The 17,119-nt window shown below is 36.9% G+C and overlaps 1 protein-coding gene across 1 annotated transcript in view; it reads left to right on the plus strand.

Annotated features, from left to right (window-relative positions):
- Positions 1-16,607, plus strand: part of LOC102584053 (exportin-7) — a 48,506-nt gene extending 31,899 nt beyond the window's left edge. The window contains exons 23-29 of the mRNA XM_006345205.2: positions 3,999-4,218; positions 4,816-4,946; positions 8,927-9,073; positions 9,478-9,606; positions 14,975-15,073; positions 15,687-15,725; positions 15,944-16,607. Of these exons, the coding sequence (XP_006345267.1) occupies positions 3,999-4,218; positions 4,816-4,946; positions 8,927-9,073; positions 9,478-9,606; positions 14,975-15,073; positions 15,687-15,725; positions 15,944-16,081 (903 nt within the window). The 3' untranslated portion in view covers positions 16,082-16,607. The remainder of the gene's footprint in view (positions 1-3,998; positions 4,219-4,815; positions 4,947-8,926; positions 9,074-9,477; positions 9,607-14,974; positions 15,074-15,686; positions 15,726-15,943) is intronic.
- Positions 16,608-17,119: the final 512 nt, after the last annotated feature.

The following is a 17,119-nucleotide window of genomic DNA, read 5'->3' on the forward strand; positions in this document are numbered from 1 at the left end:
TTTTTTTTTTTTTTTTGATAACCGAGAAATCCGTCTGTGACCCGCCCTTTGGACCAATCACAGCCTTCTAAACTCAGTGGATAATGGACCCGCTCCTCTACCCTTCTCCACTTAAATACCGGGCTTCGCTTTGTATGGTGTGGGGCTTGAACCTGTGACCTAAGCCACAAATCCTCCACCTTTTGCCACTTGAGCTAGGCCTTGGGGGCACTGCTACCCTGTATCTGAAAACCTTTGATCCATCTGTTTTGTATTGCTATTCTCATCAAGCTATCAAAACCTTCCATTGCCAAGATAAATAGAAAGGGGGATAAGGGGTCACCTTGTCTAAGTCCCCTTTCTGAAGGGAAGAAGCCCACTGGTTCACCATTCACTAGAACAGTAAAACGGACAGTGCTGATGCAAAAATGAATCCAACCCAACCACTTTTCTCCAAAGCCCATTTGTCTGAGGTTCAGCAAGAACTTCCAATTTACATGATCATATTTCAATGTCCAATTTGCACATTACACCAGGCTCAACACCTTTCAATCTTGAATCCACACATTCACTAGCTATAAGTGCAACATCCATTATTTGTCTCCCTTTAATGAAGGCCATCTGATGCTTGTTGACCAACTTATCCACCACCTTTTTCAGTCTCTCAGCTAGTATCTTTGCTAACACTTAACTTTCCTCTTAGTTTCCTCTTTCCTAACTTCAGAAAAGGTTTCATGAAGTGAGGGGATAAGATTATTTTCCTAAGATTCGCGACTTGACCTTGTTGAACTCCTTTTGCTAAAAAAGGTAGTCTCTCATTTTCTTCCCTTCTTTTGCTTTCACACTATCCACAATACACTCCCATTCATAATTGTAATACAGGTCTAACTCCCGTCGCAAAGAAACCATTTTATTATAATAAGTAGTGACTTTCTTCTCACCCTGCTTAGCTTGCCATAGTTTAGTTTTTAACTCAAAAATTTGAGAGGCATTTTCTACATCAGATATGTCTTCCTAACGGCTTCCCACACATCCTTAGCGATGCGCAAAAAGAGATAAGATTTACCAAGGACTGGTTCCATGGAATTTATTAACCAAAAAATCACGAGTAGATTCTCTGATCTCGAGGAGTTCATCTTGGGGTCTCCAACTCCCGACTTTTTTGTCTCTCTGTTCAGATGTCCCAGCTTTCCATGACCATCGATTGCAAGCTTTACGGACTGTGCTCATTCCAGATAGTTTTTCACATTTAATCGATGAGAGGTTAACTGGAAGGGCATGTGAGAAGCATTGCCTCCTTGTGTCATCAGATTTTCTATAGGATCTTCCAAAGGAGAACTTTTGTCTTGTATTGATGTTTCAGAAAGATCCTCTCCATGAAATGCTGTTTTATCCAAATGATATTAGGGGAAAAAATCTCTGCTCTGATACCATGAAAAGACATGACACCTGGGCCTAAATCAACTCCTAAAGCTAGCTCATGAGAGGAGGTTTTTCCAAGTCCATACAAAGAAACCGATTTCCCATCCTTCTACTGACGTGGGACTTCTTAACACTATAAATATATGACACGTGAGACTAACTCAACTCCAAAAGCTAGTTCATGAAGGGAGGTTTTTCCAACTCCATATAAGGAGGCCAATTTTCAATCCCTCTACCGATGTGAAACTTCTTAACACTCCCCCGCACACCCAGACCTAAACTGGAGCGGGAACATTTCTAAATGGGGGCCCAACACCGGTGAACAACAAATCATGATGGGCCTGACTCTGATACCATGGAAGTTTATATACTGCAAAAGTATTTCTCTATTCATAGTATTTGTACAATATTTATAAGAGAACAACTAAGATCAAATAAACTAATCAATCCCTAATTCTTAGGAAATTCTTGAATCAAGGGATTTCCTCTAAACTATTTTCCTAGAATAATATATTCTAATCCCATATTTACAGGAGCAGATTACAATCAAATCTGCCAGCTTATTTGTGGAGCAGATTATAATCAAATCTGCCAGCTCATTGGTGGAGCAGATTATGACTAAATCTGCCAACTCATTCGACACTGGTGTTTCAGGAAGATGTGAGAAAAGGCTGACCAGGTGGAATCAGAAAATCACAGTACCTTTCTCTTGGAGGCAGTCCTGATCAACCTTTTCTTAGATGCTCTAACTACTTGATGTCTTTGTTTCCTCTTCCTAGAAATGTGGGTAAAAGAATAGATGCCCTCAGAAGGAATTTCTTATGGCAAGGAAACATGGAGAGGAAAGGTTTTCCTCTGGTCAAATGGGAAACTTTATATATTTCAAAGAAACAAGAAGGTATTGGAATCAGGAACTTGAGAAAACAAAACAGAAGTCTCCTGATGAAATGGCTTTGGATTGGAGATACCCAAATGAGGGACAAACACTTTAGGGCACTGTGATAAGGGCTAAATATAGGAAGGAGGGCTTTTGGGAGATCAGAGGGGTGAAAACTCCTATAGTCTGTGGAAATCCATTAGAAACTAGTCTGTGGAAATCCTTATGGAACTAGTCTGTGGAAATCCATTAGAAACTTGTGGTCTGGTTTCTCAGAAAAACTTTGCTATAATGTGAAGGATGGAAGGAAGAGGAGGATATTGTTTTGGTAGGAATTAGGATAACTGGTTGGGGATTGGAAGTCTTAAGCAGTTGTATCCTTGTATTTTCAACTTAATCAGCATTAGGGAGCTACATTGAATGAAGTTTGGTCAACACAGGAGGGAAGTTTGCTGCAGGACTGATTGATGGAGAGTTTGACCAATTTTGGTGGCACTCTAGATCAATTTAAGGGACTATAGGATGAGGAAGACACAATCAGATGGAACAGTCATAGTAAGGGCTATTTACAGTAAGTTCTGCTTACAAGGATCTGAACCAGATGGGATCACAACTAAGCTTTCTCTCTTGGAACTCCTACAGAAAGTCAAAATTCCATATAATTGGGTGGTTTTGAGAGAACCAGTTCTAACTCATGATAAGCTATGGAGGAGGGAAATTCATATGGTCTCAAGATGCTATTTATGTGGACAAAGTGTTGAGGCAGTTAACCATCTGTTCCTATATTGTAAAATGACCAGTCAGATATGGGATCTGTTTATTAGCTTACGAGGCATTAGGTGTACAATGCCAGGAAGAACCTCAGAAGCCCTGACAAGCTGGACTACAGATGGGGAAAGCAGCACACACAAGGACAGACGGAGAAATGTTCCGGTGACAATAAGGTGGACAATATGGAAGGAAAGGAACTCTAGGTGTTTTGGATACTCACAGCTCCTTGCAAAGATTGAAAATGAATTGTATTCGTATGTTTTGTTACTGGTGTAATTTAGAGTACATAGATGATCCAGTCTCCGTTATTGACATCCTAGGCTCCCTATAGAAGATCAAGGACCTAGAGTTTGTCTCTAGTTTATACTTTTTCTTTTTGGATATTTTGATGTAAAAACTCATTTTGGTGGCCAACACTTATGTGTTGATGATTAATATACTGTGATGTTACCTTGTCAAAAGAAAAGAAGTGCTGTAGAGCTCCTGGTTTTAATCTTTACAACCATTCTGTTTTCCACACATTCTTCCATAGAAGTTGTACCCCGGGGAAGCACATCTAAATATACTATGTTTATGCTTCTCTCTTGACATTTGCTTGCTATTACAATAATGAGCTACCCTTATTGCACTGTGGATCCTGGATATAGAACGTTTGTGTATATGAATTAACATGCTGGTGAAATGAAGAGTACTACTACTCGATTGTTAGAATTTGGTTGGCTTAACAAGATCCAACAATTATTGAAAACAAAATACTACTTACTTTTTGCGATGTCAACTTATAGGGGGGAATTTATCCTTACAATTTAAGAAAGTCTTCTATTAAACTACATGGAAATTGATTCCTTGATAGTGCTTGTGCTTTGGTGCACACTGAGAGACTTTTTAGCTTCTTCTGCCTTTAGTGCTAATCTAACTATGTCTCCTTTTCTGTTAATGCATGGAATAGGTGACAACACCATTACTTAAATTCGTAGCTGAGTTTGTGCTGAACAAGTCCCAACGACTGAATTTTGAAACTTCATCTCCCTGTGGCATTCTTCTTTTTCGTGAAGTCAGCAAATTGATTGTTGCATATGGATCCAGAATTCTTTCTCTGCCTAATCATGTTGATATGTATCAGTTCAAATATAAGGGTGTTTGGATTTCCTTGACTATTCTTTCAAGAGGTAGGATTTTTAGCTTTTAATCTATCTATCTTGGTAGTGACTTAAATATTCCCTGTATAATTGTTGGCCCTTGAAACGGAAGGCTTCCTATATGTTGTTTGCTTGCAAGACTATCTCCTGAAAAAAAGTTTGATGCCATGGAGAAGAGTTTCCGAGCTCACTACTTGTGCTTTTGGTTGTCTTGTTTTCTCTGTCATTTTGCCTTCTATTGTGATGAACTTAACCTGACTAGCTTATTGATTTCATTTTGAAAGAGTTTCTTCCTCTGAATAAGAAATTATTTTATTTTATAAAGTTGATTTTTCTATAAACCTGGATTCTATGATTGTATTGTTCTTAACAGTCAAGTGAAAAGTTATTTAAGCTAGTTCTGCTTACCTTTGTTTTTTTTTCTTTTGTTTCCCCTTTCCCTTTGTCTTCTTGTAGACAACATATGCTGCTCTTTTCCCAGCAGATTGTATGTGTTCTTTCCCTCTGTGTATTTAGCTAATGAACAGTACAGTAATCCTGAAAATGTAATATATTAACAAATGTGAGCGTAAAGAACTGAACTGATGGTCCTTTCATTCTGTAATTGCTTATACTTCTGCACTGTAGCACTTGCTGGTAACTACGTCAATTTTGGGGTGTTTGAGATTTATGGAGACAGAGCGCTTGCAGATGCTTTTGACATAGCTATGAGGATGACACTATCTATTCCTTTGGCAGATATACTCTCGTACAGAAAGGTATAAAATTAAGAGCTGCTTGATTCAGAAGCTCTCTTGTTATTTTATATCTTGAAATGCTTATTACATGAATATTAACTCCTTTAACTATACAATGTTAAACAAAATAGTGCGTTTAAACTGGTATTATTTTTGGATTGTAAAACTTCTGGTGCTTTATGCTTTGAATAAAATATTTTATTTGATTTTGGAACATATAAACTTGGCAACAAGCTCCACAATTTTTTGCATCATTGTACTTATTTGGGAGTGTACTCCCAACAAAGAACGGGAGCATCACATATGCACCGAGTTAGAGCCCCAATTTTTAATGGGCTTGTTGCAGGTGTAACGTATGGTTTACTTTGGTTAAGTTGTCTACATCCATTAGGTAACAAAACATACTTAAGAGTGTCTGTTACAACTCATGAAAATGTACAGACTACTGAGACATTTGAGAGGTCAACATAGTGGTGGGAAGAAATAGTCCTGTTTTTGGGGAATATGTTTTTATCTGACATTTAGGCAATTTGGTTTTGACTATGATGCTAGCATATGAGAAATGCTGAAGTAGCTTGATTATAAATTTATAGTAGTTTTATCGAGATATACATCTTTAAATATGGATTTGATAGGAGCTACTGATAGTTTTATATGTGTTTGGCGTGCCATTTGTATGGCTATATATTTTGCTTATATGATTCGTAAGAACACAAAGAAATAGCCGACCTTCAAAGATGGCTGCAAATACAAAACTCTCTTTCTTGAAGATTACATTTTTAAATATGGATTTAATAGGAGCTACTGATAGTTTTATATGTGTTTGGCGTGCCATTTTGTATGGCTATATATTTTGCGTTGAGGAGATTTGAGCCATTTTCGAGTCTTGTGTAAGTTGGGAGTAGATTCATAGAAGAAGTTGATTTGGTTTTCTTTTTCCTTTTCCTTTTCCTTTTCCTTGGTCTTTTCTTTTTTCCTTTTTCTTTGTATTTGTTAATACATTATATGATTTGTAAGAACACACAGAAATAGCCGACCTCAAAGATGTGGGTACTGCAAATACAAAACTCTCTTTCTTGAAGATTACATTTTTAAATATGGATTTAATAGGAGCTACTGATAGTTTTATATGTGTTTGGCGTGCCATTTTGTATGGCTATATATTTTGCGTTGAGGAGATTTGAGCCATTTTCGAGTCTTGTGTAAGTTGGGAGTAGATTCATAGAAGAAGTTGATTTGGTTTTCTTTTTCCTTTTCCTTTTCCTTTTCTTTTTTCCTCTTTCTTTGTCTTTGTTAATACATTATATGATTCGTAAGAACACAAAGAAATAGCCGACCTTCAAAGATGGCTGCAAATACAAAACTCTCTTTCTTGAAGAGGAAGTATCTTTCTCTTGGGCAAAGGTTAGTGATGATCAAGAGTACTAGATTCATTACCCACCTATACCATGCCGTTGTTCCGTTTTCCATTAGCAGTGGTGCATAAAATAGACAAAATACACAGAATTTCTGTGGCAGGGTAGAGAGAATGCGACCTTTAATTTGGTTAGATGGAGTGAAGTGTCTACAGACAAGAAGTCAGGAGGTTTTGGTGTTAGAGAATAGAGACATAAGATTCAAACTAAAAATTTGCAGCTTAAGTGGCTTTGGAGGTTCAATAAGGAATTGGGAGCATTGTTGAGAGATGTCGTTGTGACAAAATATGGATTTCTCATCCATGGATGACCACCCAACCATTTCTCTCCAAAACATGTGGTATATGGAAGCATCTGAGAACTCACTGGGACATTTTTCGAATACTTCAGTAGAAATTGGGAATGTATGAAAGTAAGATTCTGGACAGACACTTGGGGTTGGGCTCTTCACCTTTAAAGCATCAATATCCTTTCCTACATACAGTGGCTCAGAATCCTGAAGTATTATTCTAACTCTTGCTGGGATGTACATTCAGACGTAATATGAATGATTGGGAAGTGGACAACCTTTGCTCTTTGTTTTCTCAGCTACACAGTTTTCCTCCCCTTCTGTCCATAGATGACTCTTTATGCTGGAAATGTGACTTTAAGGGATGTTTCTCTGTTATATCATGCTACAAGCAGTTAAGTCCTCCCCCAACTGAAAATTGGCCTTGTAAGTGTATTTGGAAAAACAAAGCTCCTATGAAAGAGGAATGTTTCGCATGGTTAATGGTGAAAGGAGCTTGTTTCACACACAAAATTACAGAAAAGGGGAATTGATTTATGTAGCAGAAGTTTGCTTTGTAACAATGGAGCTGAAGATGTCAACCATTTATTTCTTCTTCCTAAGTTCACATCTCAGATATGGAGTCTCTTTCTCATTTTACTAGGAATTAAATGGTGAAGATATCAAGAAGAAGAGGAAGCTTATTTGTATTTCTTGATGAATATACAACCCATGAGAATGGGTACTTATTCAATGAGTCCTAAGATTACAAAGAAGCTTCCTCTTCTTCTTGAAATCTTCACCCATTTTGGACTGAATTTTGAGCTATACTCACTGCAGCATTCTTGTCACAATACACTGGGAATTTTCTTTTTCCAACAAACTCAATTCCCTCAGTAGCTTCTGGTAAATCAGGAGAGTGTTATGGCACATATATTTGACAGGAAAATTGCTTGCAAATATTTTGTAGTTCAGTTATCTTCATTCTTTGATCTTCTGTTAATTTTTCAAGGTGGTAATTAAGATTCTGCTCCTAATTAAAAATAAAACTATATATTTTGTATGTGTTATTTAGATTTTTAGACATTATTATTTTGTTGAAACATCGAATCCTGGATTGTTTCGTACAATTTTTAGATCTTTTCTTTTTAATTCTAGTCCTCCTTTAATTGTTTGGTCATATATCCACAAATTACTTATTCTGTTTTGCATATTGGAATTTCTCTTTTCTTCTGTCAAACAAACAAAACTATACTTGTTTGTCTAGTAGAGAAAATAAACACACAAATATTTTGAAATTCTGAAACTAATCTTTAGCATTAAAAATAGAAATTACAAAACATAATTATCTTAACGCATAATTTTATTTAAAATTTTGGAGGAGATTCTCCAAAAGAACGTCCGTGTGTTTAAAGTTTTGACGACATTTCAGTAATTTTGACAGAAGTTGCTTATTAGCACTTCTTTATCGAACACATTACTGCTTATCTAAGTTGCTCGGACTCTCCAAAAATATTGCCGCACCCGTGTCGGATCCTTCCAAAATACACTATTTTTGGAGGATCCGACACGCATCCGTCGACATTTTTGAAGAGTCCGAGCAACATAGCTGCTTATGTTTTAGGACTTCTATCCAAACATAACTGCTTATTCATAAAACCAGCTCCAATACTTAAATGGTCTCATACAATGTATTGAATGAATTACGATTAAGTTAACTTGCCAATTTAAAAAAAAGTAAATCACGGTAAAGCCCTTGTTTAAATTGTACTATAAAGACCAAACGTAGTTTGAGGGAATAATCAAGTTTTTCCCTTCTTCTCATGATCTTTCCCATATTAGCAGTCTAGCTTACATTTTCTTTTGCTTGATATAATTGAGTCAATTATTTTAAACCTTTGCTGCTCGGACTCTTCAAAAATATCTTCAGGTGTGTGCCGGATCCTTCACAAGTAGTGCATTTTTAAGGATCCGACACGGGTGCGGTAGTATTTTTGGAGAGTCCAAGCAACTTAGTTTTAAACTAGTGACCCCATAATTTGAAAAGTGAACCTTTTTGTTGTTATTCTGGCAAAAAATAATCTGTTCAATCAGCTATATTGCTGCAATTCTCTTCGAACGAACAGTACTGTCAAATTGACTTAATTTACTTGAGTGGTTTATCTTGAAAAGTAGTTTCATCCCTGATTGCATCCTCTCCAGTGGGGCACACTTGCATGAATTCTGAGGTGTATACATTCCTTTACCTTCTGTAAATAATCATGTTATATTCCTTCCATTGTTAAAACATAACCACTTCCAATCGTCTTATCTTACAGCTTTCAGGAGCTTACTTCACATTTCTGGAGATCATGATGAAAAACCAGATCCAGTTGATACTTAACTTGGACTCAAGTAGCTTTACATTTATTGCTGGATCTCTTGAGTCTGGACTTAAAGTACTGGATGAAAATATCAAATCACAGGTTGTGTTTTGTCGACCACTTCCCTTGAAATGTCAAACGTCATTTCTTTGTATCTGTTTAGTTTTCGCAAGTGTCAGGGACATACTATAACTAAATAATTAAAAGTGTGGTAAAAGCATAAGGTTTTACCTGAGGTGGTCACACATTTCAACTTGGTATCAGAGCAGACAAAGGTTCAAATGTCGTCACCACCCAAGAAGAAAAAAATGCTTTTACGTGCTTGGCCCATGATAAAAAATCAGGTCCACATGTCAGTCAGACATAATATAATTAAGTACTAAATAGTGTGTTCTTCTTGACAACTTAAAACTCTTAATCTGAGATGGTCACATTTCAACAACAAGGCTGCTGGGATAAACTTGTAATTTATTCTCAACAGACTAACTCTAATCATTTTATTCTAGTGTGCATCTGCGGTGGACAACTTGGCTACATTTTATTTTGAACACATAACAACTGGAGAGTCACCTACCACCCCTGTGGCGCTTAACCTGGCGCAGCATTTAGCAGACTGTCCAAACATATTTCTTGAAGTAAGTTCCAACTGCTCTTTTTATTTAAAGCAATAATTATTTCAAGAACTTTTTTAGAAACAGCATATAGGTGGCACAGATTTGGATTTAGCCATGTCACTCCCGTATTTCGGTAGGGAACTCTGCTCTTGTTGATGACCCCTATCCCTACAGTGTGTTTTGTCCCTTTTATTTCATGAGGTATCTTCTTTCTCCTTTGTGTCCTTATATACATCTTTTTGTTCGGGGACTGTGGGTGGGAGAATGTGGAGTTTCTGTTGAGAAAATGCAGTGGATATGAGCCTCTACAAGAATTAGCTGCTTGACATCACCCATTGTGGGAATACACAGTTTACCATGTCGACGTAACACACCTTCGCTATCCATAGTGAATGCCTTAGCACCTCCCTTTTGCGCTTGATCTCGTAGTCTAGCAAGATGGGGGTCTTCATATTGGCAAGTCTTGGTTTGTCCAACTAAGGATGATTGTACCGCCATATCTGCAAGTGACCTTCCCAGCACTGTATGATCAATTTGAACTACCCAACTGGCCAATGTCTGAAAATCCATGACCATAGATCACTTTTCAACGGTGAATCGGCCAAACTACTTATGGACTTTCTACTCAAGGCGTCTGCCACCACATTCACCTTTCCGGGATGATACAAGATAGTAAGATCATAATCTTTAAGTAGCTCAAACCACCATCGTTGCCTCAGATTCACATCTCTATGCTTGAATATGTATTGCAGACTGTTTTGATCAAAATAGATTTCCACAGCTCACTACAAAGATGACGCCTGATCTTGAGTACAAATACTATTGTGGCCAATTGCAAGTCGTGTATTCTTCTCATAAATATTTAGCTGTTGAGAAGCATATGCCACCACTTTACTATTCTGCCTTTAGACACAACCCAATCCAACTCGAGACGCATCACAATAAATCGTGAAACTACCCTCCGTTGTAGGTAAGGTCAAAATCGGAGTCGGAGTCAACGGAGTCTTTAATTTTTGGAAACCTTCTTCACATCCCTTTGACTACTGAAAAACCACACCTTTTTGAGTTAAACGTGTCAATAGAGCGGTTATCTTCGTGAGAAACCCTCCACTTATCTTCTGCAATATGCATCTAGTCCCAAGAAGTTGGGTATCTATCTAGTAGTACTAGGTTGAGGCCAATCTCGAACTTCTTCTATCTTCATTGAACTTACTTGAATTCGATCTCATGACACCACGTGGCCCTGTGGAGTGTCCCTAGCTGGTTGAATCTGAGCTTGTGCACCTCCAACATTTCTCAATACCTGTGTAGTAGCATGACTAGTACCAGGATCTTCCTTATGACAAAATTTAGCATATGCCCTCTTTCACCACAAGTAAACAAGGACCACCAACTCCAAAGTAATGACTATTATTATCTTCCTGGTTAGTGTTGTAAGTCAGTTCTTGCATTCTCCCGGTGTCATTCATTGGAATGCATATATTTGCATTCTTCGATACATAAAATCTACCTAATGGAAAAATACTATTTTACAAAGATTTAGGACATAGAGAAAATTGTTGGAAATCCATTTGTAGACTTGGCAGGGTCATCCTCTGATAAACGATTCAATTCTGGAGTGTGTTCTAGTTGGGGGAAGTTTGGTGTCTTGGAAAACTAAGAAACAAAATATGATTTCTAGATCTAGTGTAGAAGCTGAATATTGGGCTATAGTGGTGGCAACATGTGAACTCATATGTATTTATCAAGAAACTACTAAAGGAGTTGAAATTTGGAGAGACTAAAAAAATGGAACTTGTATGCCATATGAAAACTGCACTTCACATTGCATCAAATCCCATGTTTCAGGAGAGGATCAAACACAGAGATTGATTGTCATTTTGTCAGAGAGAAGGTACGAGAAGGTACTCTCTGGAAACATTGTCACACGGTTCATGCAGTCAAGTGATAACTTGCAAACATACCAAGTCCCTAGCTGGTCCTAGAAAGAGTTATAGATGTAGCAAGTTTGTTACATATAATCTGTATGCACTAAGCTTAAGGGGAGTGTTACAATCGTGAGAATATTATAGCATATATGTAAATAGTAGGTAGCTTGATTTACGCCTATTGTAATTAAGTACCAATTTGCACAGATTTCCTTAATTTTAAGGACATGTAAACTTAGAAACCCCAATAGCTTGAGGAATAATCAAGTTGAGTTCTCTCTCAAACTCTTATTTTCTCACAATTACATTGATACTTTATCCCCCATTGCTAAAATAACATTTGTTTGTCTTTTTCTATCTATGGTTGTTATCCGGCATTGACTTCTTTATTAGTTGGACACTGAGAATTCAGTTTCAAAAAAAAGTTCAGTTTCAAAAAGTTGGACACTAAGAATGTTTTTCTCCATGGTGACCTTGAGTAGAAAGTTTTTATGGAGCAATCACCTAGATTTTTATCTCAAGGGGGTATTTACTAGTCTGGTGTGTTGATTGCACCACTCACTCTATGATTTGAAATAGTCTTCTCGATCCGGGTTTGGGAATTTCGGCATAGTAATTCAAAAGTTTAGCATGACTCGCATTGAAATTGATCATTCTTTGTTTTATTGATATTCTGCTCCAAATCTGTGTATTTATTTGGTTGTTTATGTTGACGATATTGTTAGCTCAGGTAATGATCATGACAATATCACTAATTTAAAGCTACATCTCTTCTGGCATTTCTAGACTAAAGGCCTTGATATTCAAAAGTATTTTCTAGGTATTGAGGTTGCTTAGTTTGATATTGTTATTTCACAATGAAAGTATGCCTTAGACATTCTTGAGGAGACATAGAATGATGGCCTATGGAGCTGAATGCCAAACTCTTGCCAGGATAGTGGGAGCTCAATGATCATCGAAGATATAGATAGTCGGTTGATATGTTGAATTATCTCACAGTGACTAGACCTGACATTTCTTTTCCCGTGAGTGTTGTAAGTCAGTTTATGGATTTTCCCTGTGGTAGTCATCAGGATGCAGTTTTCCGTACATATAAAGTCAGTTCCAGACAAAGGACTACTCTTCTGGGATCGATGCCATGAGTAGATCATTGGATATACAAATGTTGAATGGATGGATCACCACATTCTATGTCTGGATATTATGTTTTAGTTGGAGGTAATTTTGTGTCCTAGAAGGGCAAAGAGACATATGATGGTTGCTTGATCTAGTGTAAAAGCAGAAAATCGAGCAATGGTTCTAGCAACTCGTGATCTAGTTTGAATAAAACAGTTGCTCGGTAAAATTTATAAAAATCAATATGATGTAACTTGTGGGTGATAATCAAGCTATCCTTCATATTGTATCAAATTCAGTATTCCATCAAGAGAACTAAACACATTGAGACTGCCTTTCACATTTATTAGAGAGAAGATACTGTGAAGTCCAATGATCAGCTGACTTACATGTTATCCAAGTTTCTTTATTGTCCTCGTATTATTACATTTGTAACAAATCGAAACATATGACTTATATATACCAGCTTGGAGGGTGGTGTGCATGGGGGGGAGGGGAGGAGATTTAAAAAAAAAAAAAAGTTACCTAGTATAACTGGGTCGTGTCGTATTTATGAGATACAAAAAGAGGAGGGGGGCTGAAGCCTTACCTCCATTACAACACCACGGTGAGCTAGTCACCTCGGGAGCCAGAAGATCATAATCTCATAGAGGATATAAATCTTCTGGCAGATTCAAATACATACAAATCAACTAACAAAAAAAATTAGCCTTATCAAATTTTGTTCTAATACAAGGCATTTGACACTTATCCAAAAAGTATGCACCTTTAGCCATTTCGGGAAGTTGCCAGAAAGATGTTAGAATCATCATTTGGTTCAGTCTAGCAGCCCTTTTCGCTAAAAAGTCTGCAACTTGATTGCTTTCTCTAAAGCAGTGAGTCACTTGGGCATTCGATTGATCCACTATCTCAATGATATTATCGATGATTTGCCTGAGTTTGAGATTGTTGTTGCTCTTGTTGTTCACCATATTTACAATGATCATGGAGTCTAGCTCAAGAGTGAAATTAGTTAAGCCTTGTTGGCTACACCATTTTCCACCAAACTCAGCTGCCAATGCTTCTGCCATGTTGTTGCTGGTACATGCCACTGGAATCGAAAAGGCCATCACAATCTCTCCGTTGCTATTCCTTGCTATTCCTCCAATTCCAGCGCTTCCTATCTCCAATAAAAAACTTCCATCGGTGTTAACTTTAATGGTGCCTATCTGAGGTGTGCTCCATTTGGCTTGAGTCAATTTTTGTATTGGTTTGATCCTTTCTGCAATATCACAAAAATCAGTCCACAAATGTAATAGTATTAAACGGGAGGAAAAGTTTAGAAACAATGTTTCTAATACACCATATCCCTTGGAACATCATTGTAGTATTATGAAATTTTCTTTGTGTTCCATATCGACAAGCACATCTTTGTTTCCACAATTCGTAGCATATGAAAATGGGTGTGATGTGCAAGATCCATTGGTGGACTTTGTTCATGGGTATTATGTCCCACCACTTCTTGAAGACACTTATAACAGGCTCATTATTGTGAGTGATTAGACAATTAATGTATATAGTAGACTTTGTGTTCCACATTGGAAAAAGGTGTATTATGTATTGTGTAGAATATATGTATATAGAAACTCATTGAACATGTGAACTCATATGTCTCTGTGTAATATGGTAGAGAACAGATCGTAATATATTTTTCCCGTGCCTTTACTTCTCACATAAAACGTAGATGTTTATTTTAAAATCTGTACTTTTGGGCTTTGGCATAAGTGTAATAATACATGCTACAATTTTGGATAACTTGGAGAGCATGGGGACATTGTCAAAAAATTCGAATGTGTTTTTTGCTATCTATTGCTCCATTTTGATCCGTATCTTCATATTTCGTTGTCATTTTTCTTTTGCAACCCTTCTCCGAATAACTCATCTTTTTGAGCCGAGGGTCTATCGGAAACAACCTCTTTACCCTATAAAGGTAGGGGTAAGATCTACATACATTTTAACCTTTCCAGACCCCATTTGTGGGATTACACCGTATGTTGTTGAGGACATTGCCAAACTTTGTAATTCACTTCTTGTTCCCTTTCATAGTACCTTCTTGGTACTGATTTTATGGTCACTTTACCTTATCAATTGCCATTAGACCTTCTCCCTCTTGGAAACTAGCTAATCAAAAGGGGACACTTTTTCCATTTGCCTTATTTATTTTGGGAGTACAATGTTTATGAAAAGTATTATGCATTGGTTAAAACTTTCCTCACATTAGTAGGCTACTGAATTAGAAGGAAATAATGTCTCGTGAAATTGAACTTATTCATTTCTTATGCCAATGTGATCCTTTTCCCTGATAGATATTGAAGACTGTGTTGGAGATTGTTCTATTTGAAGATTGTGGCAACCAGTGGAGCCTAAGTCGACCGATGCTGAGTATGATACTCATTAGCGAAGAGGTGACACTGATTTTTGTAGCACTAAGATTCCTTTCTTTTTATTATTTCAAAAACTACAAGATGCAAACTTGACTATGACAGGCACACAGATAAAGACACAGTATCTACAATCTTAATTTCATGAAATTATAGTAGTTACGAAAACAAAGCATAACTTTATGAATGTTGATTGAATCAGAAGATTTAATCCTGCATTTGCAGTTGAGATGTGTTCTTAGTTTTAGAAACTTCTATGTTAATTAAATATAAAAAAATAGTCTCCCTATCCACTGTGCCAGATGTTGTCCCTCTGCATAGTCCATTGCTTCTTTCTAAAAGGTTGTCATGGTTTAATGGAGTTTCGTTATGACTAATATTCCTTGTTAAAGCAATCATTTTAATCCAGTGAATTATTTGACTTTTGATGCAAAAGATCTATACAGGGGGCTAACCATTTCTATACCACCTGCACCACAGATTTCTTGATATTTGCGATTCTGTCTATAGGACAAAATTATTTAGTGAATGCATTATATTATGAAAGCAAGAATGATTTAGATTCTAAAATGTGCTTATAGTGGAGAGGAATTGTTGGTTATTAGTATACCTGACGATTATGACTCGCACCTTGCAGATGTTCTCAAACTTAAGAGCTCAGATTTTGTCTTCACAGGTATGACCAACAAATTTTTGTTAGGGATAATCTATTTTGTCTGTTTCTATATTGTTGGTTTATTTGGTATCACTGTTTGTTACGAATAATCTTTCTTCCTGCTACAAGGCGGAAGAGGTGGATTGGTACTATCATTGTATCATGTTGAGCAATCCTTGCCGGACTAATGACCGATTCACTTGTGCTGACAGCTCCCATTTATCCATTTTTATTTGCAGCCAGCAGACCAACAACACCGTCTTTCACTGTGCTTTGACAAACTTATGGCTGACATAACTCGAAGCTTGGATCAGAAGAACAGAGATAAGTTCTCCAACAATCTGACTAGATTCAGGAATGAGTTCCGAACCAGATAATCACAGTGATATCAGCAAGTGGTGAATCCCTTTTAACATACATACCAGCCTCCCTTGCGCCTGCCCAAGCACATACAAAAAGAAAAGACGTAACAGGGGAAGGGAGAGCCAAGGAAAAACAAACAACATGAACAATAATTTCAAGAAGAATGAAATAGTGAAGTTGGCTGAAGTTTTGTTCTCCCTTTGTTTTTCCCCAGTGGGTGAAATGCATTCTGTGAGGTGATTTCTGTCATTCTTTGCTAAATCCGTGCTGTAATTTTTGTCACAACAGTGTACAGTCCAACTGAAGATCTTTCTTTTTGCTATTAAGAATTTGTAGATGAGCATCGTGCTAGATTATAGGAATCTGTTGGTGTAATGGTATTACCGATGCATTCGCTATAGAATAGTTTCAGACTAATCGAGAGCCTGTTTTGCTCTTGAGCCTCTGCCCTAGCCACTTGGACCTTCATCAAATTACTATGCAGGATTGGCTTGGATGTTTTCTCTTGCCATATTTTGGGTAATCAAATTCCTTTCTTTATTTGGTTTGTGACTGAAGACTCCTCCGACGGTCCACATTTGCCACTTTGATTGTAACAGTGCATGTAACGAGCCTGTATACTCATAAGGAAAATCCTTTAAACTAGGAAATGACTTAAACAGTAAAGGATGATCTCACATGATTTCGAAATAATAAATGCTGAAGAATGGAAACATTAGTTTGAATACAAAATCCATAATATGCAAAGGACACTTTAAAGTTGTGGTGCTACTCTGATATACTGATACAATTGTCTGCCCATAACTTGAATATCTTCCCCATCTGACATTTCATTTAAGTGATACTAAATGAGTATTGTTATCATTATGATTGATAATTTTGCTTAAAAGTTGAAATGACAAACATCAATATACATTTAAAATAGGGAAAATTTCATTTATGGCAAATAGATTTTATGAAATAACATTCCATGGGTATAGTTTACATAATTACATTTCATGGGTATAGTTTAGTTTGTTAGGTGGCTTTAAATTTGTATAAAACGTTTTTTT

Source organism: Solanum tuberosum, unplaced genomic scaffold (genome assembly GCF_000226075.1).
Source record: "Solanum tuberosum cultivar DM 1-3 516 R44 unplaced genomic scaffold, SolTub_3.0 scf00063, whole genome shotgun sequence".
Classification (NCBI taxonomy): domain Eukaryota; kingdom Viridiplantae; phylum Streptophyta; class Magnoliopsida; order Solanales; family Solanaceae; genus Solanum; species Solanum tuberosum.